The sequence below is a fragment of the Argentina silus genome, assembly GCF_951799395.1.
Source record: "Argentina silus genome assembly, chromosome: 17".
NCBI classification, from domain to species: domain Eukaryota; kingdom Metazoa; phylum Chordata; class Actinopteri; order Argentiniformes; family Argentinidae; genus Argentina; species Argentina silus.
The window spans coordinates 4,291,637-4,317,242 of NC_139671.1; the positions used below are offsets into that span (position 1 = coordinate 4,291,637).

Consider the following 25,606-nt stretch of genomic DNA (forward strand, 5'->3'; position numbering starts at 1 on the left):
TGTTATTGGAAAACTACTTCAACACTTTTCTAGTATTCTGTGACACCCTTTTGGTTTATTGGTCTCGTTCAGAGCAGTTGTATGCTGTTGAAGCTTCATGTGAAAAGGAAGGGTCCAAAAGTAACGAAAAGTTGGTTTCAGTTTAGGTAATGTTTTTTTCTCTGGGGGTCATTTTGGTGCCCAGGGAAAGCATTATTTTTCTGATGGTAGCTTTTGTGAAATTCTCAAAACTACTTTAGGCATCAAAACATTCTATTGAGCAACCATGATTTCTGTACAAGAATCAACTCTTGGACCTCTCAGTTCTTACTTTCTCACAGATACATTTTCCATGATTTGTAGCATGGCTGAGCAAAACACAACAAATGCAAATTATATGTCCTTGTAAATCACACATGCAAATGGTGAAAGCTCCTGATTGACAGATAAATATGTTGATGCAGGGAGGAAAGCAATTTAGACAGAGATAAACAATGTCTCCATACATTTCGGTACAGTGTAAGGTGGGAAAGCTATTTTAAATTTGTGTTTAAAACTAGATAAGGTTGAATCAGTTAAAATTAGGAATAATGAAGAATTAAAGTTCAACTTTGTGAGTGGTGGTGAGATGTGCTAAAATTGGGAAGAGAAAATCAAATTGGTAAGAGAAAAAAAGATTGAGATGGAACTTGTAGGAAAATTGTGTCTCAGAGACATCGGGCCGTAGCAACGCCTATCTTTGCATACAGATATACTGCCTGTGTACACCAGTATTCTGCAAACTGTCATTGCAATCCATTAGGGCAATGACCATTTTTTTTTACAGTACCCCAAATCATTCTGCATTTTAAGTTGACCACGGGGAAAAAGTATGCAGATGTGATGCTGTGTAAATACTGCAACGTGGTTTAATTGAACCGAGCTCCCGGGCTGAAGAGACAAGTCATATCGCCACTTTCATTATTTGTAACTTCTTTGGTTATGAGATCAGGAAGTTTATCTGTGGCTTGTTTACTTCGATACCTCTGTGCTTTGTAACACAGACAGTTTGGTTTTACTGGATGGTCTATGAGTAGAAATAGTATTTGTCATCAATAGGAAAGTCCCATATTTGTATAATACCCAGCATAACAAGAAATAAAAATACTCTGAAAGTTGATTCGAAAACACAAAACGCTGTATATACAGTGTCTCCAGTAAGTATTCACCCCCCTGGACCTTTCCCACATATTTGTATTTTTTGTGTTACAACCAGATTTTGAAATAGATTTAATTGAAGTGTAGTTGTCACTGATCTACACAAAATACCCCATAATGTCCAGTGACAAGCAAAATACCCTATAATGTCAAAGTGATTTTTAAGTCTTTACAAATTAATAATAAATGAAAAGCTGAAATGTCTTGAGTCAATAAGTATTCACCCCCTTCGCTAAGATACTTGAATGAGCTCAAATGCTAAAATGTCTTCAACAAGTTACTCACTAAGTTGAATTGAGTCCATCTGAGTGCCGGGATAATAGTTAATATGATTTCAGAATGAATAGCTTTGTTCTTATAGGGTCTGATTTGCACAGGAATCAATTGCACACTGTGTGGATTAGGATGTCACTACCAACTCAGCACATTTCATAATTTTCTCTTAAACCTGACAAACACCAAGTCCCTGCCAGTGACCAGCATACCCACAACATGATGCAGCTACCACTATTCTTCACACGAGGGATGATGTGGAAACTGCATTGCATGTGCTGGATTTGCACTTAACTCAATGCTTTGTAGTAAAACCAAATAAACCCATTTCCAGCTTCTTTGCTGTATAACTTGAATTCATTGTTGCAAACACAATTATGGATGTAAAATAGATTGTTTTTTTCAATAAGGGATTTTTTTTTGGCCACTTTTGTAGAGTGACTGGGATGATGTTGTCCCATCGGCTGTGCTTTTTCCTCTCCACCATTCAACTTTGTAGATTTGTGTAAGTCTCCCCAGGCCTCAGGGTCGCATCCCTGAGGAGTTTTGTTCTTCCTCATTTGCTCAGTTTGTATCCATCCATCCATTTCTAAACGTTCACTTGGCATTATAGGCTATTTTGTGTAGATCAGTGACAAAATGTCAGGTTGTAAAAAAGTCCAGGGGTTGAATACTTACTGAAGGCACTGACAAATACTGTGTATATATACAGTATATGCTAAATTATCATTATCATCAAAAATCTAAATCAAGATTGATTACAACATCAATAATTCAAGATTATTATGTAAGCAAATAACATAGCATAGATACAGTATTGTCCTTTCTAATATATCATAAAAGATGTTTATGTCATGATAGTATAGCAATAATTTTATAGAAGAGAAAGCACATTTAAAGAAATGGTAGATATAACATTTTGCAACAAAACTCTTCATTTGCACTGCACTACTGGAAATTCCACACAGGATTAACATGTTCCAAATATTAAGAGCATGTTTTCAATTCAATACTAATACAATTTGAATAAACTTACACATTTCACATTCACTTTTCACATACTGTATTCTCACTTCAAATTGCATTGAACTAGAAATTACACACAAATTAACAAAAAATGAGCTGCAAAGCCCTTACATGCTGAAAATGTGTTGCTAATTTATTATATCACCATTGTTCAATGAGTCAGCAAACACATTTTAAATGCATTTTTAGTTTATTGCAAATGCATTGGATTTAGTAAGTTTATGAAAACTGTGTTTTGAAAACATATTCTACATACTCATTTTAATCGTGTGAATTTCCAGTAGGGCAGTTTCAGTAACCATCCATACAGTTCAGCCTCTTATAGACATGGCATCTAGGATGCATGACATGTACATTTTGAAACCTGCGTGAAATTGGACACACTGTTATTTAATCCCTAAGAGCTTTCCACATAACCTTTTGTCCTCCAATGGAGTCAGGACGTTGTCCTTGGCATTAAGAAAAGCAGTTTCAGAGTAAATGTTATAACACTGTGCAGGTTTATTTCTGCTCGAAAACATTTAAAAAATCTGAAGTAGATATACACTGTACTATATGATTCAGAGAGGCATTCTAGTGTGAGAGTAGTTGAATTGGCATGTTTGCAAAGGGTTTTAGACACAATTGGGCACTATGATGACACAATTGGGCACTATGTTGACACAACTGGGCACTATGTTGACACAATTGGGCACTATGTTGACACAATTGGGCACTATGATGACACAATTTGCCACTATGATGACACAATTGGGCACTATGATGACACAATTGGGCACTATGATGACACAAGCAAAACAAAATATGTCTATAAATAAAAACAACCACAGCCAAGGTATTTTAGAAATAATGTTAATAAAGTATTTTGTGGAAACTATCCCTTTAAAGCCATGCATAGTACAGTACATGCCTTGACATAAAGGGATAGTTCACCCATATTACCAAAAAAAGTATGACTGTAACATAAGCTAACATCAAGTCAGCTATGGGGTTTCAAGCACTCCGGAGATGAGTCTATGCAAAAGCCCCTCCTTACACACACACACACACGCGCGCACGCGCACGCGCACACACACACACACACACACACACACACACACACACACACACACACACACACACACGACACACTTTTGTAATACAGTAATACATAGAAGTAATACAGTAAGGTATTGCCCAATAAGGTAATGCCCAAAACAGACACCTGCCAAGAACTGTTTTCATGGCATTTAACAGTACAGCTTTCACTTTTACACATCGCTCTGTCTTCAAAAAGGAATTTCCACAGCAAACCACAGAAAAATTACAGTCTTTTTTTCATAGAGATGCAACTTTTAGTTTGTCCATGAAAGACTGTCAGGTCTATGGGCACTGTTTTAACAGCTCGTTTCCCCAGGCTACGGATGGGTGGGGGAAGCTGTAGAGAGAGAGATAGGGAGAAGGAAAGAGAAAGAAAGAGAGAGAGACAGAAAGTGAGAAAGAAAAGGAGAAAAGGAGAGAGAGACAGAGAGAGAGAGAGAGAGAGACAGAGAGAGAGAGAGAGAGAGGGAGAGAGGGAGACAGAGGGAGAGAGAGGGAGAGAGAGAGAGAGAGAGAGGGAGAGAGAGAGAGAGAGGGTGCAGACAGAGAGAGAGAGAGAGAGAGAGAGAGAGAGAGAGAGAGAGAGAGAGAGAGAGAGAGAGAGAGAGAGAGAGAGGGAGAGAGAGAGGGAGAGAGAGAGAGAGAGAGGGAGAGAGGGTGCAGACAGCAGAACGGTAGGCAGATGGTGCAACAGCAGACACAGACACCCCTACTGTGCAGAATGCTGAGTGCCAGTTTGTGACGGCCAACGGCACACAGCAGCACCTTTCTGTCCTCCCTGTTCTGTCTACCTACTGAGTAAACAGTACAGGCCCGTTGATACATACCCAGTAAACAGTCAGGGAAGGTTACTGTTCTGTCTACCTACCCAGTAAGCAGTATTACCTACCCAATAAACATTATTACCTACCCAGGAAACAGTATTGCCTACCCAGTAAGCAGTATTACCTACCCAGTAAGCAGTATTACCTACCCAGTAAGCAGTATTACCTACCCAATAAACATTATTACCTTCCCAGTAAACATTACCTGTTCGGAAAGGTTACTGTTATTGAGGCGCCCCTGTATCAATTTGTATCAATTTACAGTATAAGCAATTTAATAGTAATGTGATAGGAATTAGTAAGAAGCGATACTTATAATTACATGTTAAATAATTTAGTAAACTATTTGGCAGTTTATTTTCTTGAGGTTTTAGGCAGATTTAAAAGATGCTCTCTTCTATCATCATCATCATCATCATCATCATCATGAGAAACACCTCTTACATTACATTACATTATACAGAACATGTGGGTGTCCTCGGTATCACCTTTGAATTAAACAGCTATTATTTTGACCTTAAGTGTGCCCAACAGCCACAGAAATAAAGTTATCTACTGTTTCACTATTAGATTAGTATCGTCTTTTGCTGAGAAAGGGGAACATTGCAGGTACACACAGGTACAAATGTCTAGCAGTCGAGGGTAGGGTATATAAAAACAAATGTTCTATGAGAGGAAGAGACATTGAGTGGGGAAACAGGTGAGTAGATGCTCTCTTCCTCCCCTGCAGCGACCTTCCAGGAACAGTTTCTCACAGTAACTATGGATTTAATGTCAATAAAAGAACCAAAATGGCTACTGGTAACCGGATGAGCAGGGCTCCCATCTAATTCGCCCCTAACCTTCCAGTGACACGGCTCACCCCTGTTCTCTGTAAAGGAACATGGCAACTGGTTATTTTCTAGGAAGTGACAGTGAGACTACGAGTGTCTGTCTAAGGGGATGTTTGGAAGGGATAGTAGGGGCCTTGGGTAGCAGGTGTGGCAAAAGGGACAAGTGGTTGTAATTTTATTGGAGGGGGTCTTAACTCAGTGACCTGACATGGTGGAACAGTGGCCTTTATTGCAAGATTCCAAAATGTTGGGGTTGTAGTACTGCCCTCTTTGCTATAATGAAGAAGATAGTCACCACATTGGTACGTTTCAATCCAAATCAATGCAGAGTAGATAGGGAAATTCAAAATGAGCACCACCACCCATAACTTCACCTTTGCACATGGTGAAGTTTCCCATGACACAGCTTTGATACCTGCTATAGTGCTGTATGTTGGTCTACTGTACTTCAAACGAATATGTACTCCACTGGGCAGATTGCTTAGGATTGGCGATCGCCCAAAGTCTTTACACATATCCATGTTTTCAGAGCAGTGTAGATGAAGAAAAAAGTAACATGGAGAAGAAACGGCCTCACATCATTCACAGTCGATATGCTGTTCAAGTGATGAGAATGACCAGAACTCTGTACAGTAGGCAGTGCCATTTCCCCAGTATTCGCCCCTTTCTGCTAAATCAATAACCACATTGATTCCGTATTTTCTACACACTGTATTTGTGTGGTACAAAGAACACAACTACCTTTGTCCAATGCCAAAGCAATGTACAGCAGACCTGCATAGTAGCAAAAATGATGTAGGTAAAGTGTTTGACACAAAGGGCTGAGACAAAGTTTCTAAGTTAAAGGTGCGTGTAGTTTTATGCAATTTTTATTTGTTCAGTGCCTTGTGTCATTTGTATTCATACAGTGCCCTGCGTAAGTAATAAGACAGCGAAGCATTTTTTCTTGTTTTGGCTCTGCACTCCAAAAGTTTGGATTTTAAATCAAACAATTACTGTGAGGTAGAGATTCTCAGCTTTTATCTGATGGTATTTGTGTATACAGTCTATTGGTTTCACCATTGTGAAATTAGAACACTTTTTATGTATAGTCTCAGGGTACCTAAAAGTAATGGGACAAGTAGCTTGAAAGGTGTTTCTGATGAGTCAGGTAAATAACTCCTGAAAGCCATTGGTTGAACATTGACGAATAAATATTTCTTGATACTTTTGATTATCATACATTATCACTGATTAGCATTCATTATCACTGAATATCATTCACAGTGTAGTGCTTATTTGATTAATTATCAGTCTTGCTTATTACAGCTTTGTGGTAATTTCAAGGCAGTCCACGGATTTGATGTAGGCTGAAAAGTTACCGGAGCTTGTAGTGCGTATTTGACTCATTTCCAAGGATTTGACAGTATTTTTAGAAAACAGTCAATTGTCCATCATGAGATGATGGCGTCACCTCAAAACCTCTGTCAAAATTGGGCCAAACAACAACTTAGGGTGAAGCCATAATCAACAGCGTCACATTCAGCCGACAGTGACGTCATTTCTATTTGATGTGGGCTTCAAATGAAACACAGAGATAGTAGATATATAGCAGATGTTTATCTACAGATGTGGGGAGGTAGGAGACATTCATATGAATTTGTCTCCACTGTGCTGTTTCTCTCTAGAAATGGAGCGTGTTGATGGTGCCGAAATACGCAGAAGGTTTTTGAAACCTCGCCCTTACCTTGTAAGTCTGCTTGTCATGTTTCTATCATTCTGTGTTTCCTCAACTAACTTATAATTGAAGTATGCGATTGGGTTATGTCAAATGTATCAAAAGGACAAGCTACAGAAAATGCTATATTCTTAAAATATATATATTTCTAGTTTAATATTATTATGCATAGTAATATTAAACAGTACTAACAGTATCTCCTCACATTACATTGAGTGCTCTATTTACAGCTTCATACTGGCCCACGGAATCTTCTGGATTGTGAGCGGCGGCCCCACACAAGGGTCCAGAGACGGCTGGTAAATTAATTTAGGAAATTCAACGACCCCAATAGCAGGTGCGGTGGCTGCAGTTCTGAAGCAGCTATATTCTATTGCTTCACAGACGACCATAAAGGAGAACACTGAATCACTGTTCAAGTCATCTGGGGATGGGGTCAAATCTATAAATTAAAAGTTATTATGAATAGAGCGGATAGATAATACATACATTTAAAAGATAAAGATGGTGTGTTTTTAATAAGGGATAAGCATGAAATGCGATGATGTGAAGAAAAAAAATTATATATATATATTTATATATTACTACAGTATGTTTCAAATGGGTAAAGGCAGGACAGACAGATATAATAGCTCAAGACTGGTATGATTTGTTTGTGTCTTTTACCCCCACAGAGCCGAGCGTGCTGGAGACAGGATGAGCCTCACGACAGGCTGTCCGAGAGTAGCCAGCCTCCTATGTCCCCAGTGCCCTACAACGCAGCAGACGATGATGCTCAAACTACTATTGTGGTTCCATTTACAGCTGACGATGATGATTTTAGATCTTTCTACGCCCTATGGCCCCGCCTCCTGACAGAGTACTTCCCCTACCTGTGCGAGAGCGGCACGGCCCCAGGCCCTCGTGGGCGTGGCCCCAGCCCCACAGGTGAGTGAAATTATAGTAGATGCTAAGTGGGATCCTTGGGACGACCCTACCCTAAACTCTAAACCTAACCTTAACCCTTACTCTAAACATAACCCTTACTCTAAACATAACCCTTACTCTAAACTTAACCATAACCCTTGCCTAACCTTAATGGTTTTAAATCTCAACTTCAATGGGGTGACAAAGTCGGACCGTCAAAAGCACTCCACTTAGCATTTACAATGAAATTATGGGAAGGGAAAAGAAAGTCATTTTCAGTTCAACAAGTCAGAGAGTTACAGTCCTATAAAGCTTGTATTGTCCTCTCCTGCTGTCACTCAGGAAGTGAAAGGCAAAAAGAAAAAGGCAGGGAAAAAACTAGTGAAAGAAGAGAAGGAACAGCAGCAGCAGACAACAACCAATGAGGACATTGAGGAAGAAGTTCAGAAACCAGGCAAAAAGTCTGAAGGAAAGGTAATTAAAAGTAGGGTTAATAGGGGTGGTATCATAACAAGGAAGTAATAGGTCTTTACATTCTGTTGGTAACTGCTGTGTTTATTTCTGACAACAGGATTTTCCGGTGGCTGCTGCGCAGATTGGAGTAATGGACACCTATCTACTCGTCTACCTCCTTCCCAACCCCACCTACCTACCCTTTTAAGACTTACCAAAAAAATAAGCACAATTATTACCAAACCAACATACACATGGACACACACATACACATCACTACCTACCTCCCTTCCTACGTACAGTACCACATACCCAGCTACCCACCATCACACGCACACAAACACAGACACACACACACAAACACAGACACACACAAACACACACACACACACACAGACACAAACACACACACACACACACACACACACACACACACACAGACACTTACTTACCCTACGTACCTCTTACCTTTCACATGCAGTACATACCCACCTAGAGCTTTCTTCTTACCTACGCGCACACACACACACACACACACACACACACACACACACACACACACACACACACACACACACACACACACACACACACACACACACACACACACACTGTACACATCCTGTACAGTACCTACCTACTTACCACATGCCCACCCACCTACCGCTTCCTTCATACGAAAGACATTAGCAGAATGAAATATTTTGAATGAGTTGTATCTTGTTGATTTGCTGTATTAGTGTTTTAGTGCACAGATCAAGGCACATCAATCCTGCACACACTGACTATTTCTTAATGCACTCAAGTCTCAATGTGTTTTATGTAATATTATCACTTATGATGTGTCCTGTATTTATTGTATTATTTGTTGTATTGTATGTTTCCTGTATTTGTTTCAATTTGTTATATCCGACTATACTAGTGTATGAGTGATTTGTAGGTGTATTGAGCTGTGTTTACGTATTTAGTTATGTTTAGTTCGGGACTACGGACGCAAATTGGCTGATCTCTCCTGGATGCCACCGTTGGCTCCACACATCCAACACTTATGGACAGTTGCTCTTTCGATACCTGTTGCGTGATTGGGATAAAGGGGTTGAGGCTCACGCAGTTTTCAGAGCGGGGAGCTGTGAAGCCCTGCAGTCACTTCTCACGGACTGTGTAAAGCAGCATGTGGCTTCATTGTGGGAGTGTAACGGAGGGGCTGTCTGTCACTGTTGTGGTGGACTGATATTAGGGGCCATTGTGATGGATGGGTGATGTGTCCAACTGTATGCAATGTTTGTGCTTATGTACTCAGGAGGACTCAGTTAGCCTGCAAAGGCTGACATGTATGAAGGCAGTCCTGTGGGAAAACAGGGGCATTGGGTGAGCAGAGTATGGATGGTAACTACGAGCACAGTCAATGGTTTGGAGGTGTTCTATATCTGCGAATAGTCTACAAAACAAGGAATTTTGTTGTGTACCAGTGTGTGTGTGTGTGTGTGTGTGTGTGTGTGTGTGTACTTACCTGTTGTGTAGAGTTACAGTTCCTGGTTCCAGTAGGTGGCCCAAAAGAGTCCCTCTGGAACACACTCTGCATTTTAAAGGTTCTGTGAGCAACCATGCCATGATTGAAGGGGGAATGGGAGCTCACAGATGAGGAAGTCCTCTTTAATTTATATCCAGGAGTCCATGGACTGTTCAACATGATTACTGAAAATTGTTTCAGCTGATTTTTACTGCCACACACTTTCTATGTGATTATGTGATGGGTATATAGAGGGTTAGGGTTAGAGGCAAGGGTTAGAGGGTATAGAGGCAAATGTACAAGAATAGAGACATATGAAAGGTCCACCTGTATAGCTCTTCTTGTTGTAACAGATAGACTACAGGGGGCTCTAAAACACATACAAGGAAGGACTCTCACCAGATGACAGTGTCACAAAGAAGGGGCTACTTACTGCAGAATGTGCAGAAGAATACCGTACCACTTTTCCATTTGAGGGACGTTATTGTGGAGTTACTGCTCTTGATTTGAAATACTTGATTTGAAGAAAATAAGACGGTGAGATTTTATGAAAATATGGAGGGTTCCGAGCACTGCATATCCTCATCCCTCTATCCATTTCAACTCATTTAAATATGCTAACAACAAAGTTCCACTACAATGTTGTCCTTAGAATGCATATCTAGCCCATAGTGTAAAGTCATCTGAATAGTGTCAAGTCATCTGAATAATGTCCCATCCATGTGAAATTCATAATGAAAACATTAAACAAGCAGTCATCAGCATTCTGAGTGTGTCTACTGCAGTATATTGGACATGCCCGACACAGAAGATGAAAAGAGAACAAAACACCAGACAACATAGACTTTCCCCAGTGAGACATCATATTTCCACAAGGATTTTCAAGCCATCCTGTGCCAAATGTCGATGTTTGGCCCAGATCTATAAGCATGTAGAACAACAGTTGATATGCTGAGCAGTGACACAGTAAAAAGATGTAAAACAGGAATGTGTTTCAGCTCCAGCTCACCTTTTCTATACTGTACATCGCGTCAATAATGTTCATTTTTTTTAAATTAAATAATGTATTAATTTTGCAATGAGTTTTTCATTAAAAAATAAAATAAAATATGACAGATTTTTTTCTTCGGTGAAACAGGTTTCAAAGTCTGGTTCTCCATTCCTCATCTTAGGCACAGAGACAGCTGAGATGGAGCCAGATTTCTGTGCAGCCTCATTAGCCCAGTGGGCCCGCAGCACAGCGACCGCTTCATGCACTTTGAAGTGCAGGGACCCTGGAGACTCCAGCATGTAAAGCAGGTCGGATCTCTCCATCTCCAGCAGCATACTGCACCAGTGATCTTTTTACCCAGGCTGGGGGGCATGTTGTGGAAGAGAAGAGACTTATCTGGAGGGATGGAGAATAAAACAAAATCAGTAACAAAAAAAGTAGCAGCCAATGGGGATCCAGATCAACAGATAAACAGACTCACCCAGTCTATCCCAGACTCATCCTCTTCTGTCCCTCAGCAAGAGCAGCAGCCATTATGGAGGCGGTCAGAGACTCCTGGCCCTGGCCCTGGACAGCAGGCTGCTGCATGGGGACATGTGGCTGAGGAGCCATGTGCTTCTGGGGGTAGCACACACCAGCTGCATACTTGTACTGGGACACGGCGTGCTGAGTTGTTTCAATAAATACACTCAAAGCTGACAGAACGGAAACACCTGCATGTACCAGTCATCATCAGTCATGATCCGGACGCTGATGGCTGGTCCCTGTTTTTCTAACTTTTCCTTCAGCTTTTTCATCATCCATAGCCTTTCTAAAGTTTCTTATGTACACGTTAGTGAACGCTTGGGCCCTGGCTCCAAGTTCAGCCCTTTACTTGGGTTTCTCTGCGTTGTTTGAAATGTCCGATAAACACTTTTCTGTCATTGAATAACAGTTCACTTTATCAGTGGCTCTCGCAGCAGCCTCCTAGGCCTCCTCCATCCATGCAATGTGGAAATCTGCCTTTGGGGCATTTCATAAAGTCACTACTACTGTACACCTTGCAGGAAAGAATGTTTCCAAACACAGAGAATGTGTCATAGAGGGCTCTTGCTGTCAATAGGCTTGTCCGAGTTCTTAATGAAGATGTTGCCGACCCCACTCTCCCTCAGAAAAGGCTGAGGCCACATGTTGTGCACCGGTCTTCCTCGACAACATCAAAGTTCATGGTGTCTAGGGCACACTCTGCTGGTGAAAGTTAACATAGGCGCTTTATCTTGTCCCTGCACACTTGAACAGAGAGAATCGGAATTGAATTTCTCAAGCAACGTTGCCTCTGTGATATCTTGGTGGAGGTCTCCGACATACAAGGTGGCAATTTCCATATCTAGTTAGTTTGCTTGCGAAGCAATACACTGCTGTTCTTCATTTGATTTCTTATTAGTGGGCTATTGTTGTTGTTAATACTTATTATTGTTATTAGTGTGCTTGCGAAACAACACACTACTGTTATTCGTCATACTTAAATATTTTTTTTTTTAATTCTATTTTCTTCTGTCAGCTACTCCTCCTACAGCTTTTGTGGTAAACATACCATTCCAACTTTCTAAAGTGCAGAGGTCTAAATTAAGTTATTTCCATTTGTATGATACTCATTATACTTTTTAAAATATAAATCACTTAAACATGCTAATTTTAACATCTAGGTCAATGGTGACCAAAAGATGTAATATTTGGAACACTGCTGGTCTTTACACCATTTAAGTTACACACACCAATCCAACTTTAAAATGTGCAGAAAACTCTGGTTGGAACTTGACAACTTACAGGAAGTTCATGGCGGCCATTAAATTGCTTAGGAAACAATTGTAGATGAACAAGACATTTGTTTTATAGGGTCAGGGTTAGCCCTAACCCAAACCCTAACTGAATCCCGCAAATGTTGTCAAAAGTAACACTTAAAATGCAAAACCTCATATTGCCTATAGTCCTACAAATGTTTTTTCAGTGAAAATAAAATTTGAACCAGGCATTTGAAAGACAGCTAATATCACTAGTGCTAGGAAACATTTGCTAGCTAGCTATCTTGTTGGCTAGCAAGTTTCTTATATCTAGCTAGCTCTCTTTTACAAATAGACTAACTTGATACAGTAGAATGCCACCATTCAATGTCATCTAGAAATATAGCTAGCCGTCCCGCTCACAGTCATTTGCAATGAATCACAGGTAGAAGAGAATCAATCAGATTTATTTGCAGATCAGATTTCCACTTCTTCAAAACAGTATTGCACTTGGCGACTCCAATAGCATTACATGATGTCATGATGCCATATTACACCACTTCAATGGGGAATGGCATTAACAAACATGTAATGTAACAAACATGTAATGGGTTAAACAGAGAACCATTTGACTACTTCTGACCATTGCACATTGCATTTTCACACATTACAAGTGGTTATGATTCAAGCAAAAAAGTGGCAAGCAAATCTTTGGTAACAGGTACTGGCCAAGTTCGTTCAAGTCTTAACAACGTGGGTGAGTTTACGACTGTTACAAAAACAGTATCAAAACAATTAAGGACTAAGGTCTCATTTACGGATCACTCAAAGGATTGACATCAAATACCGTTTCAGTGCAAAGAAAGAAATCACAGACATAAACCAATATACTATATCTTATCGAAGAAGATTTCATAGGTTGTCGTTCGCATTAAAGAAGAGCAACTGTGCTGTATTGGATAGACTTACTTTGTGACATATACGGTACAATACGTGGAGTGGCGCAAGACATTTGGTAAAGGTGTTAGGAGGAAAGTTTGGCAGCTTAGATCCATGCACAATTGTACATACGGCACAAGTATTGAGAAGGTGCAATCATGAGAGGTGGTTACTAAATTGTTGTAACCTGAATCTGTCCATCTAGTCTCAAAGTGTCTAATTGTCTCCTTCTATAGTGCTTTTAGTTCAATACAACACATTGTTGCACGGTCCTACATTAAGAGTACTCCTGGAATAAAAAGGACTTTTCAATGAAGTCCCTCCAATTGTCCATTGGCTTAATCTGGGACTGAACAACTGCCCCTTTAAATTGGGTTATGGTATGGGTTAGGGTCAAGGTTGAGAGGAAACCATCTCTAAATTCCAAATCAGCTGCTACCCCCTAGGTAACTAAGTAGATCTGAAAGGATCTGCAGATTTATGAAGTATCGTAATTGCTTCATCTTGCCTTCTGATAAACTGGTACTGTAGGCTTTTCACCATATTGCTGACATCTGTCTAAATTGCTTCAGATCTATAGGAGTGCTAGGAGCTGTGTCGATTTAGAATTCAGCACTTAAAAAAGAGGAAATCAGACTAGAACAGATAAATCATGAATACCTTGATCCACCCTCATCGACAGAGGGAGGAAGAGTGAGAGAGGGGGGGTCCTGTGTCCTAGAACATCTGGATCATAGACTCCCTGGACTTGCCCACTCCAACCCACTTGACTGGAAAAGGAAGGATTAAAACATGTCATATGAAGCCCGATTAAAACAGTTTCATGTATCACTGAAAACTGGCCCGACATATTTATCTAGTTAGAATGAAATTAGATCAGTTGTGTAGATGTCAAGTTTTGTTTACCCATAACTCTACAGGATAAAGGATTAAACAAAAAGTGTGTACACGTTTCAAATACTTGGGAAGCAAAGACATGTGGTCAAAAAGATGGTCATTGTGATTTCATCATTGGAAAAAAAAAAAAAACATGTTCTTACTTACTTTGTCATACTCTAATACTACACATTTCTGTAACCCACATTGACCAGTAATCGGATGAAAACCTGCTTTGCCTAAGACCTTTGACCTTAGGGCTCCCTTTCCACTAAATGTGACTTACTGGGTACGTTAACATGATTCTCCACGAAGCGGATGTAGTTCTGGGCCTTGGCTGGGAGGTCCTCCCACTTCCGGCAAGCTGAAGTGTCACTCTTCCAGCCTGGCAGCTTCTCGTACTCTACCTCCACTTTCTGCAGGATATCCATGTTGGCTGAGGGTATGGGGAAAAGACTTGGGTAGAGGGGATCCCTGGGACAACTCAGGTGGCACGCGAAGGGCACGAGATTAAATAACTAGGGTAGTGACTAATTAAATCTCTTGTTGGCAAACCCAAACTAAAGAGAACTTCGCTCGGCAAGAGTGAAGCCTGAATCAGCAGGATTCCTGTGAGAAAGAATGAGCCACCCAACACCCCAGGGAGGGCTGTTATCCAGTGGAACAGTTAAGCTAGGTAGCTAGGTTGGAACACTGCAGACGGACTTATGAATAAGCGAGTGAAGAGTGAAAATAATTAAATGGGCCCTCTGTGCCTGAGCCTTTATAGGCTGGCCTGGGGCGGGGTCAGCCATGCAAAGCGCTCCAGGCCTGTTCCGGGCGTGATTGAAGAGGGTTTCAGCTAATAGGCTATGCAAGGGTGCATATCCCATCGGGAGATGTCGAACAAAGTCAACTGAAAGAGAACTGCATTGTTTGTGTAAAGTGAAATGCCCGTCTCATGTGAAATGCACTTAAAGTAACATTTGATTTGATTCACATCAGTGGTCCCCCACCAAAGATTTCAGGGGTGTTTGAGGCGTGAGGCCATAGTAAATTTGATGCATTGTACCAAAAAGAATACATATATTCAACAAATAACTACATTCCATGACCTGATCACGACAGAGGAACAGGCTAATGACAACATGGAACAAATACGCCAGGATACTAAAAACCTTGAGACAATGATTGTAATTTTTCTTTTGGAAGAAAGAAATAACAATGGTAAGGTCTATTGTAGGCTGTAAGATGTATATAAAATATAAAAAACAAAACACTGTGTTTTCCTCATTGTGCAACTAATTGGTGAATGTTATTATGTTTCTAATGTGTTAAATGTCTGGATGCCTTCTATAACACAGATAAATCTTCATCTCCCATTTGTTTGTTTCATCTTTCATTTGTTTAATCAGGGAACATGTACAGTACACCAAACCATGCAGCTAACTTACCTGGGAAATAGGGAATATTTTTCCCATTGAGTTTGTAAGCCACTCCCACTTTGATTTCATCCAGCACATCAAGGATATCAAGTTTGGTTAATGCAAACCTGTGGTCAAAAACAAGGTGACAGTCATATCAATTCTCTTATCTAAATATAGTACAACTACTATACACTACTAGTGTCATAAAGTACCCAAGCCAGACGTTCTCAATAATATCCACTAGGTGGCAATATAGCATAATTGTTCAACTCTGTACTTCCCCACATGTATTTAAAAGCGGAGGATTGGTCTAAGCATGAGCTCTTATACCAATCTTTCCTGACCCATGTCCATGTAGGGGAGTGCACAAGTGCATACTTCAGGAGAAGGGTGGAGAAATGCAGCATATGTCAGCTTGCCCGTTGCAACTTTCCCTCCACAGGGTAGGAATAGGATTCCTCTTGCTTATTTCCACCTAGGTGTATTTAAACTATCTGAGGCTGAGTCTCTGAAGCAGGGGTCAATAGTGCTAGGCACAGGGGTCAACAGAGCAAGGCAGATAGGTCACCTCGCCTTTACAATCATTGTGGAAACCCTTCTGCAGCTCCACTCACGCAGTGAAGCCGTTGATCATGTTGGCATAGCGCAGGATGACCAAATCCAGCCAACCGCAGCGCCTCTTCCTCCCCGTGGTCACACCCACCTCGTGGCCCCGGGTCTGCAGAAGCTCCCCAACCTCCTGGAGTGAGGTGACAGAGGAGAGCTGACCTCAGATCTGAGGCTATTCATAAATACAGTGCCCTCCATATGAAATGAAACTTGGGCCAAGTTCAGCAGGACAAAAACCTGATGATCTATTTAAACTATTTAGATAGAAATATACTATGCCAAACTGACTTGACTTATATGTAGTACATGGAATCATATCAGCTCTATTCATGACATTTCTATCTGCAATATTCAGCATACTGTATTGTTACACCCTCCGGAACGATGCAATCCTGCTTTATATTAAACAGAGGAACAGTCAACAATCGACTACTGTGTGTTGTGTCAATGGGACTTTCTTTGCAATATAAAATGTAGGATTAATAGAATCAGCCAATGGAAGGATTCTGACAATAATGGCTCATTCATGGTTGTTTTCGTCAACCTTACGCTGCAAAAACTGAAGTGGTAGAGGTGTGTTTACTGGGTTGCCATGCCAACGATATTAGACCATGTGTTCCGGAATTATGAACCAGCCTTTGTCCCTAACTACGGTGTTATTTCAGCAACGAACCCGCGTCCCTAACTACGGTAATAGTTTTATGAACTACTTTTGGAGACAGAAGGCATAAACCTATACCATATATCATGAAAAAACTAGCACCATTGCTTGTTGTCAGAATTGTTGCTGTGGGTGTAAACATGTTAATTTTCTGTTCTTCTCAGTCCATAACTACTCAGAGAGTGTTTTGGGGGCTCACATTAAGTTGTTCTGTGGGGAACGCCCCAATGCCAACTCGAGTAGTGTAGGCCTTAACCACCCCGTACACATCGCCAATGTTCAGTGGGGGGATGCCCAGTCCGGTACACACACCACCCACGGTGCAGTTTGATGATGTCACAAATGGGTATGTACCTTGGGAAAGAAGAACAAGGGTTATTTAAGGGAGGGAAACCTATGTACTGTACAAGCAAAAATGCTAATCGGTTTGTTTTGAATCTCTCTCATATTTCAACCTAAGAACTCATTTAATTCATATGTTCTGACTATGTAATGATTTGATTTAGCCTTTATTGATCCAGGTTAGACTCATTGAGATAAAATCTCTTGTTCAAGAGAGACCTGGTCCTGACATGTTATTTGAATTACACTATATGCACCAACAGGCTGAAACAAGAACTATAGATCCACAGTTGTTGGCCTTGTCCAATTAGGAACCAAACACAAACACACACTCTCCATGGAAACGTCTCTGTAACTTTCTACATACCATCATTGCTAAAGTGCTTACTCATGGTCATGTGCCATAACCCGTCTATCTGAGGTCACCCGCCAGAGGGAGTATTTGCTTACCGAAGTCAATGTCAAGCAATGCAGCGTTGGCCCCCTCCACCAAGATTTTCTTGGGGGGTCCATGAATAGCCTCGTACATGAAATAGACACCGTCTCGCACCATAGGCCTTATCCGCTCGGCATAGTCCTACAAGGTTACATGGGTGAGTTTCAGGGATACTGTGTGGGTCATGAGAGCAGAGCTACTTTAATTACTCCTCTGGTGCCCCAGTGCTGAACCTAGACCGAACCCCATGACAGAGGGGTCTTTGAGGTCATTTGAAGTCATACAAGGTGACGATGAAGAGTTTGCACAGCTGACCTACTTTGTAGGTCCTGGACAATGAACAAGGGGGTGCCTAACAGCCAAATGGTTGACACGGTGAGCACACACACACACCTCATTTTACTGACCTTCATTTTTTTCAATTGACCATCAACATCTATCTCCAGTGTAGGGAACATGAATTGGTACTGTTGGGCAAGATTCTTGAACCTGCAACCAAACCACTCAGTGAAATACGACTGTACATGACTTATCCAATAACACTTTATTGCCCAGAGCCAAGCCCCATTTGGTGTTCTCCTTGGCCCACCTGCTTCTGTAGCGATGGTGAGTCTTACCTGGCAGAGAACTCTTTAAAGTCAGCTAGTAGCTCACAGATGCGCAGGCCTGTACGTGATGCTTTACTTGAGTAGGTGGGTCCAATGCCTTTCTTTGTGGTGCCAATGCTGTATATGATCAATAGAAAATACTGATAAATGTTTACGATAACAAGTAGGCCCCTGATTTTTCCCCTGGTCTGGTCACATGGTCAGGAAACACTCTGAACCAGAAAATACAGTGTAGTTCTTAGCCATATTGGAGAAGGCGGGACTTCCAGTGCTTACTTCTTCCCTTCCTGTGCTTGTCTCTGCACCTCCTGCAGTCCGTCCACTTCCTGGTGGAAGTCGAATACTGCACAAAGGGGAGACAAATTATTTCACACAGACACATACACTCACTGAACACTTTATTAGGAACACCATACTAATGGATAGGGCCTCCCTTTGCTCTCAAAGCAGCCTCAATTCGTTGTGGCATTGATTCCACAAGATGTTGGAACAAGAAAACATTCCCCACACCATTACACCACCTCCACCACCTCCATTACACCACCTCCACCCTAACCCTAACCCTAATAAAGTGCCTGGTGAGTGTGACACAACCCTCTGAATGCCTCTACAACATGTGTGAAGCATGTGAGACCCCATGTGTCCATGCTAAGTAAAGTACTGTGACAACTGTTTACTAGCACTGTAAAAATGTTCTATAAATCACATTGCTGCACCGGCGGGTGCTAAATGTCAAGCTGTCATCTCAATGTCTTTCCAACGTAACAGTGTGAAAATGTTTTGCATTTCTTACATAATACAATTTTAACACGTGCAATGTTGGGCTGCAATATACAGCCCTGTGTAAGTAATGGGACAGTGAAGCATTTTCTCTTCTTTTGGCTGTAAACTCAGATCTGAAATCAAAGAACTACTGTGTGGTTAAGCTAGAGATTCTCGGCTTTTATTTGATGGTATTTGTGTACATATTGGTTTCACCATTCAGAAATCCTTCCTTTGGAGTGTCGAGCCAAAAGAAGAACAAATGCTTCACTGTCCCATTACTTACACATTGCAAATCTAACACAAGCAATACATCACTAAAGTGCCACTGCCTAAATGATTTTCATTGGCCAAAACTTCAATCAATCACTTGTTGTTGTTCAATCAAAAACACAATCAGAAATAACCTAATGCTTTAGCCACCACGCCACATCTGTTGCCCTCAACAAACAGCTATTTCAGTTGCATCTGCTTTAAGCCCTATCTGAAATGCACGACCTTTGCCCTCTGATCTAAATGTAGCTGTTTTTAACGGTTTTCCCATGTGAATCCTACCGATGTGCGCCCTGTCTGAGATGACCAGTCTCTTCTCCCAGTCTTTGAGGCCTGTAGGGGGACAGAGAAAATGGCTGAGCTGCTGTAAATGACTGTCTTAGTTGATTAATAGATAATTAAATCTCACATTCTTGGAAAAACGATTGGCCCATTTCTCTACTAAATATCAACAAATAACAAAATTACCCCACCCCCGCACCTTTCTTTTCGTTTTTGTCCCCTTCTTCGAACAAGCCTGGAAGGTGAATGACAACTCCGTTGCCTGCAGAGAGAGTAAGGATTTTCTGGGTTAGAATAAAAAGTTATGTTATAAACGTTTGTCCTATTGGTTAAACCAAAGAGCAGGTTAAAGGGATAGTTCACCCAAATTACAAAATCACAAACTTAGTTCCTTACCCTGAAAGGAGTCTGGACAAGGACAGACTTCAATACACACTTGGTTCTGTGTATGTGGCCACTGTCACTAATCACTAACTGAAAAACTAACATTTTTACACAAGCAATCATAGTGGGGTACCGACTAGGGGTGTGAACCGATGACTGCAAATTAATGGACACAAGTCTGACGTCACCCAATACATTTCAGTAGTAGTCGTTCTGATCTAATCAGCCAACGAAATGTGTACTTCCATTTCCAGAACTTGCTCAATATTCGCTCTCATCTACAACAACGCGAGAAGAACGTGTGAGCCAAAGACAGCTCTCTGGGCAGGTCTCTGGACAGGTCCCTGGGCAGGTCTCTGGACAGCTCCCTGGGCAGGTCTCTGGACAACTCCCTGGGCAGGTCTCTGGACAGCTCCCTGGGCAGGTCTCTGGCGATCGAGCACGCGCACTGGGTTCCCAAGATGAGAAGCGAGAACGCGCTTCAACCATCAGCCAGCAACCATCAATGCCAGCTGTGTCTGTATCAAGGCGTGCATTTGTATATTTGAAAGTAATTGCAGAACATGGAAGTCACGGTTGGTATCGACCTCATTTGGCCAGAAACAATACCGACTCTGCCATTGGAATTATATTGGGAATTGTCTTTTTGGACAGAACTACAAGGGAGAACTACAATGGTACCCCGAGTGGCCACTAGGCTTTGATGCGTGCCTGCCAGATGGCCGATTGATCCCCAGGTATCTTCCACGACGAAGAAAATAGCCAATTAGTCGTGCAAGAGACAAGATGATTTTTCACATCCCTAGTACCCACCAATCAAGGACAGAGCTTTGACGTTGATTATCCCACTTGGGAGAAGGTGGAAGTCATATTCTGTCCCGTCCACCACCACCGTGTGTCCCGCATTGTTGCCGCCCTGAGGGTCAGGAGAACAAAGAAGACAGAGTGGGCATTTAAGAAAGTTAGAACACTGTGTCGAGTCATAGGTTTAGCTAGCAGAGGTTTTATTATATTTCATTGAGCTGACGAAAAGTGTGAGGGAGAGACAGGAAGGCAGTGGTGCCGTCTACAAGACCATCCCCAGAATCTACATTAGCCACAATTGGTTCCAGTTTGGATGATGTGTCAGTGGAGGATCAAAAGAAGGACTAGTTCTGTGAATCCCCCTGTAAAGATAATGTTTTGCTCAATATATAGGCAAGTAATAAAAACATTGAAAGAGAAAAAATAAAATGATAATAACAGTTACTGTCAATGGCTAGGCTAAAAACAGACACAGCTTTTGATAAAGAGCAATACCAGACCCTACATTTGCCTGGAGACAGAGTTAGAAACATGAGCAGGACGGTGGACCAGACAGGGACATTGCTTGGCAGCCATCAAATGTTCAAAAATGTTCAAATGTGAATTCTGGTAATGCCACACATACGTGGGTTTGTTTATTTAATTAAACACCCACGGCCCCACCCCCTCATCCCCATCTGTTCTGTTCCAGCCCCCTCCCGCACACCCTCTCCTGAAGAATCATAAAGCGAGCGAGTCAATCTAACATGAGCTAGTCATGCTAACATGCCAGGGGGCAGCCTGGGGACATACTGTACGTCTACCAACATAACACTACCAGTCGGTGGTGGGACGCTATGGTGGGAGCTATTTTAACCACAGCTATCAGGACATGGTGAGGGTGACAGCCCCCCAGCCCCCAATCACTCCCCCACCCCTGACTTCATCTAATCTGGAATATGGGGGTAGGGGGAAAGCACAGGCTGCCCTTCTCGTGTATCAATACTTCCCCAGGAATGTGACCCCTTTTTATCTTCCTGGCAGGCTCACTGTTATCACAAACTGACACTTGTGTATCTGTAGAGCTGTGGCATTGAGCTGGTGAACAGATTTCTGATAAAAAAAAATATTAAAAAAAATGGCAGTAGTGTACTTCTCTACCAAGGAACTACCCAAGAAGGATAGTTGGCAAAAGTCTCATTTCAGAACTTTGAGTATTAACACAGGGACATACACTCACTGAACACTTTATTAGGAACACCATACTAATACTGGGTAGGGCCTCCCTTTACTCTCAAAACAGCCTCAATTCTTCGTGGCATTGATTCCACAAGATGTTGGAAACATTCTTTTGAGATTCTGGTCCATGATGACATGATTGCATCACGCAATTCCTGCAGATTTTTCAGGTGCACTTTCAAGCTGTGAATCTCCCGTTGTATCACATCCCAAAGGTGTTCTATTGGATTCAGATCCGGTGACTGGGAAGGCCACTGAAGAACAGTGAACTCATTGTCATGTTCATGAAACCAGTTTGAGACGACTTTTGCTTTGTGATATCGTGCATTATTACGCTGGAAGTAGCCATTAGAAGATGGGTAAATTGTGGCCATGAAAGGATGCACATGGTCAGCAACAATACTCAAATAGGCTGTGGCATTCAAGCGATGATTGATTGGTATTAACGGGCCCAAAGTGTGCCAAGAAAACACCACACCATTACACCACCTCCACCATGAGAAGGTGTACAGGTGTTCTTAATAAAGTGTTCAGTGAGTGTATGCCATTTCACGTTTTCCTTTCTACCGGTGCCATACTCTCACAAATCCACCAGGGGCACCAAACCCTTTTGAGATTGCCAGTCTCAATCCCTTACAACCTCAAAGCCGAAGAAGAAAATAACAGCACTAATGCTTTTAGTACCTCTTCCTGCCAATTACAATAAATAAACATCAACAAATCTTTGGGCACATCCATCAGCAGAAGCTTTATTGTATGATTTCTCTCAACACTTTGCCAAGGCTACTTTTTATTTAGACCAGTAGCAGTGATGATTTTTCTGTCATAGCACACAAGCAAAGATTTTTATTCCAAAACACTACATCCACCATTGAACATTTTTTATTTTCTTTTTTCTTTCTGCTATGTTATATTATTTGTTTACATATAATCAAATTCTTGAAGAAGTAGGCCTAGTGTAATCAATATTACTATAAATATGTTTTAAAATTAAGCTGTCCTTGAACCCAATAGTTTTCAATCTACAAAATATCTGCTAGGCAGTTATTATATGAAAAGGCTTGTCAACCAAATACTTAATTTGGACGTTATATGACTCTGTCCCATTACTTTTGGTGCCCTGAAATAAGGGGACTATGTACAAGAAGTGTTGTAATTTCTGAATGGTGAAACCAACATGTACAAAAATACCCTTAAATAAAAGCTGACAATCTATACCATCACCTCATAGTAATTGGTTGATTTCAAATCCAAACTTTCGGAGTCTAGAAGTGGCTCAGTTGGTAGAGCATGGTGTTAACAACGTTAAGGTTGTGGGTTTGATTCCTGCTGGGACCATATATACTGATAAATGTATGCACTCACTGCAATGTAAGTTGCTTTGGATAAAAGTGTCAGCTAAATGGCATATGTGTATATATATATAACATGTTTCACTGTCACATTATTTACACAGGGCACTGTTATATTAGTAGACATTTTAACATTGCTCAGCTTTAGTTTCTCGAAATTCCTCTTTGATTACATTATCCGCTAGACCTGGCTCATCTGAATGGGCATTGTGCTCAAAATTGTAGTATTGGTCACATGAGGACACCCGGGTTTTGGTCATGAGGGCAAACACTGATCCTTGTCAGTGCCCAACACTCTCAATCAATATAATTGAACACAAATCTTTAAAAATGTCATGGTTTTCTCAATTATTGGACAACTTTTCTTTTCTTTTTTTTTGGGGGGGGGGGGGGGACTTTGTAAGCAGCATTATCTGTTGGAGGTTTGGAGCTTCTTTTTATTGCCTGAATGCATTATTGCCTGAATGCATTCAGTAAAACAGTATCTGATCAGGGTGTTTAGTCCCATTCCCATTCCAGTCAATTTAGAAATGTTGCTGTATGCCTTTGCACAAAATCTGTATCTAATTCAGTTCGGAATTGATTAAGAAGGATTGACCACGGCTGTTTTGGAACCAGCCTGAAACAGGCCATTGTATCAGTTACCATGACTTACAGTCCATAGACAACATAGATATCCCTTTGGTATGGCCATTGTATCAGGCCATTGTATCCGTTACCATGACTTACAGTCCATAGACAACATAGATAGCCCTTTGGTATGGCCATTGTATCAGGCCATTGTACCAGTTACCATGACTTACAGTCCATAGACAACATAGATATCCCTTTGGTATGGCCATTGTATCAGGCTATTGTATCCGTTACCATGACTTACAGTCCATAGACAACATAGATAGCCCTTTGGGATGGCCCTCTGTGACTGTGGGGATCTAAATTCCTTTGCATAACAGCTCAAAGGTTGATTTCAAATTGCATAAATCAGAGACATGATTCCCCTCCAATAAATCAACAGTGGTTACTCTATGGATTAGCTGCGCTGTTGCTCCACTCAGGTACGTGCTGGCATTTATCGGAACAATTAGAGAGGTCGGGGGGGGGGTTAACTACTGACGTCGTCTAGACCTTTAGACACTAGGCATGGAACAAAGTCTGGCTCTGGGGCACCACTTACTATAATAGAACTTGCATACTGTTACGCACATCAACAAAGGACCGAAACTCCTCTTGGGCCGAGCTCCTGTTTCAACAGACGGATATTTGCTTATTTATAGGCTCGCCGGGGGTTTTCAATACAACATTATGCGGTGGCGCGCAGAAATAGTCAATGCCCAATCTGTATTCTCTCAAGTCTAGGCTATAAACAAAAGTTAAAGAGATGGGTGCAAAAGTTGACTTGGGTCAAATAGGCTATTCTTTAACTTTCAAAACATTTCCCATGTAAAATGCAGCGCTCCGTTATCGGCTGTGGCAGTGGCGCAAACGCTGACAATAGCCTACAGCGAAAGTCAAATGAAAGAGAGTAGGGCAACAGTGTATTCGCATATGTAGGCCTAAGTAGTTTTTCTTTACTTACCTGGCATCTGCAAATGATGTCCGACTCAGTCGCCAGCAAGTCGACCACCTTTCCCTTTCCTTCATCGCCCCATTGCGCGCCGAGTACAACTGTCACCTTGTTCCCTGAGTCCTTTCGGGCTCGCTTCACTCCTGCGCCGGTGTTTGAATTCTTATGCTCTTTCGCCGCCCAGCCCGACATGTTTATACCAGCGCAGCAGGAACGACTACCCGTATGGAATGGGGAAAAAAAGCTCCTCACGGCACTGATAACCACTAGTCCTGTCTCTCCAAATAAGGGTTTACTGCCTGCTGATGTCAGAGGAGACACGCGCACAGTGTACAACACTGTGTGTACAATTGCGGTAATGCCTCATCAGCTGGTCAAGAGTAAGAGTACCATGCAAGAGAGAGCCAATGAAAATATAATTAATGGAACGATGTTCCTGATGTTTGCTTTCAGAAACATAACTATTCTGAACGTTCGTTCTGTGCTCGTTACACACATAATGTTGCACCACTAAACCAAATCACTCCCATTAAGAGCTGTG

At 41.5% G+C, this 25,606-nt stretch overlaps 1 protein-coding gene across 1 annotated transcript; it reads right to left on the reverse strand.

Moving 5' to 3' along the window:
* Positions 1-13,000: 13,000 nt before the first annotated feature.
* LOC310818197 (adenylosuccinate synthetase isozyme 1 B) lies at positions 13,001-25,332 on the reverse strand. Its single transcript, XM_083689017.1, has 13 exons — positions 25,078-25,332; positions 20,941-21,043; positions 19,943-20,005; positions 19,744-19,794; positions 18,703-18,769; positions 18,436-18,543; positions 18,226-18,307; positions 17,833-17,959; positions 17,240-17,394; positions 16,385-16,509; positions 15,798-15,895; positions 14,651-14,800; positions 13,001-14,258 (listed from the first exon to the last, which is right to left on the reverse strand). The coding sequence occupies exons 1-13, from the start codon at positions 25,255-25,257 to the stop codon at positions 14,206-14,208; spliced, it is 1,362 nt and encodes a 453-aa protein (XP_083545143.1). The 5' UTR covers positions 25,258-25,332; the 3' UTR covers positions 13,001-14,205.
* Positions 25,333-25,606: the final 274 nt, after the last annotated feature.

Excerpts from the sequence above, each read along its gene's own strand:
- LOC310818197 (XM_083689017.1), bottom strand. The coding sequence starts at position 25,257 with ATGTCGGGCTGGGCGGCGAAAGAGCATAAGAATTCAAACACCGGCGCA. Across the intron at positions 18,544-18,702 it reads CAAGCACAGGAAGGGAAGAA|CATTGGCACCACAAAGAAAG; the intron begins GTAAGCACTGGA and ends GATCATATACAG. Across the intron at positions 14,801-15,797 it reads AAATATTCCCTATTTCCCAG|CCAACATGGATATCCTGCAG; the intron begins GTAAGTTAGCTG and ends CCATACCCTCAG.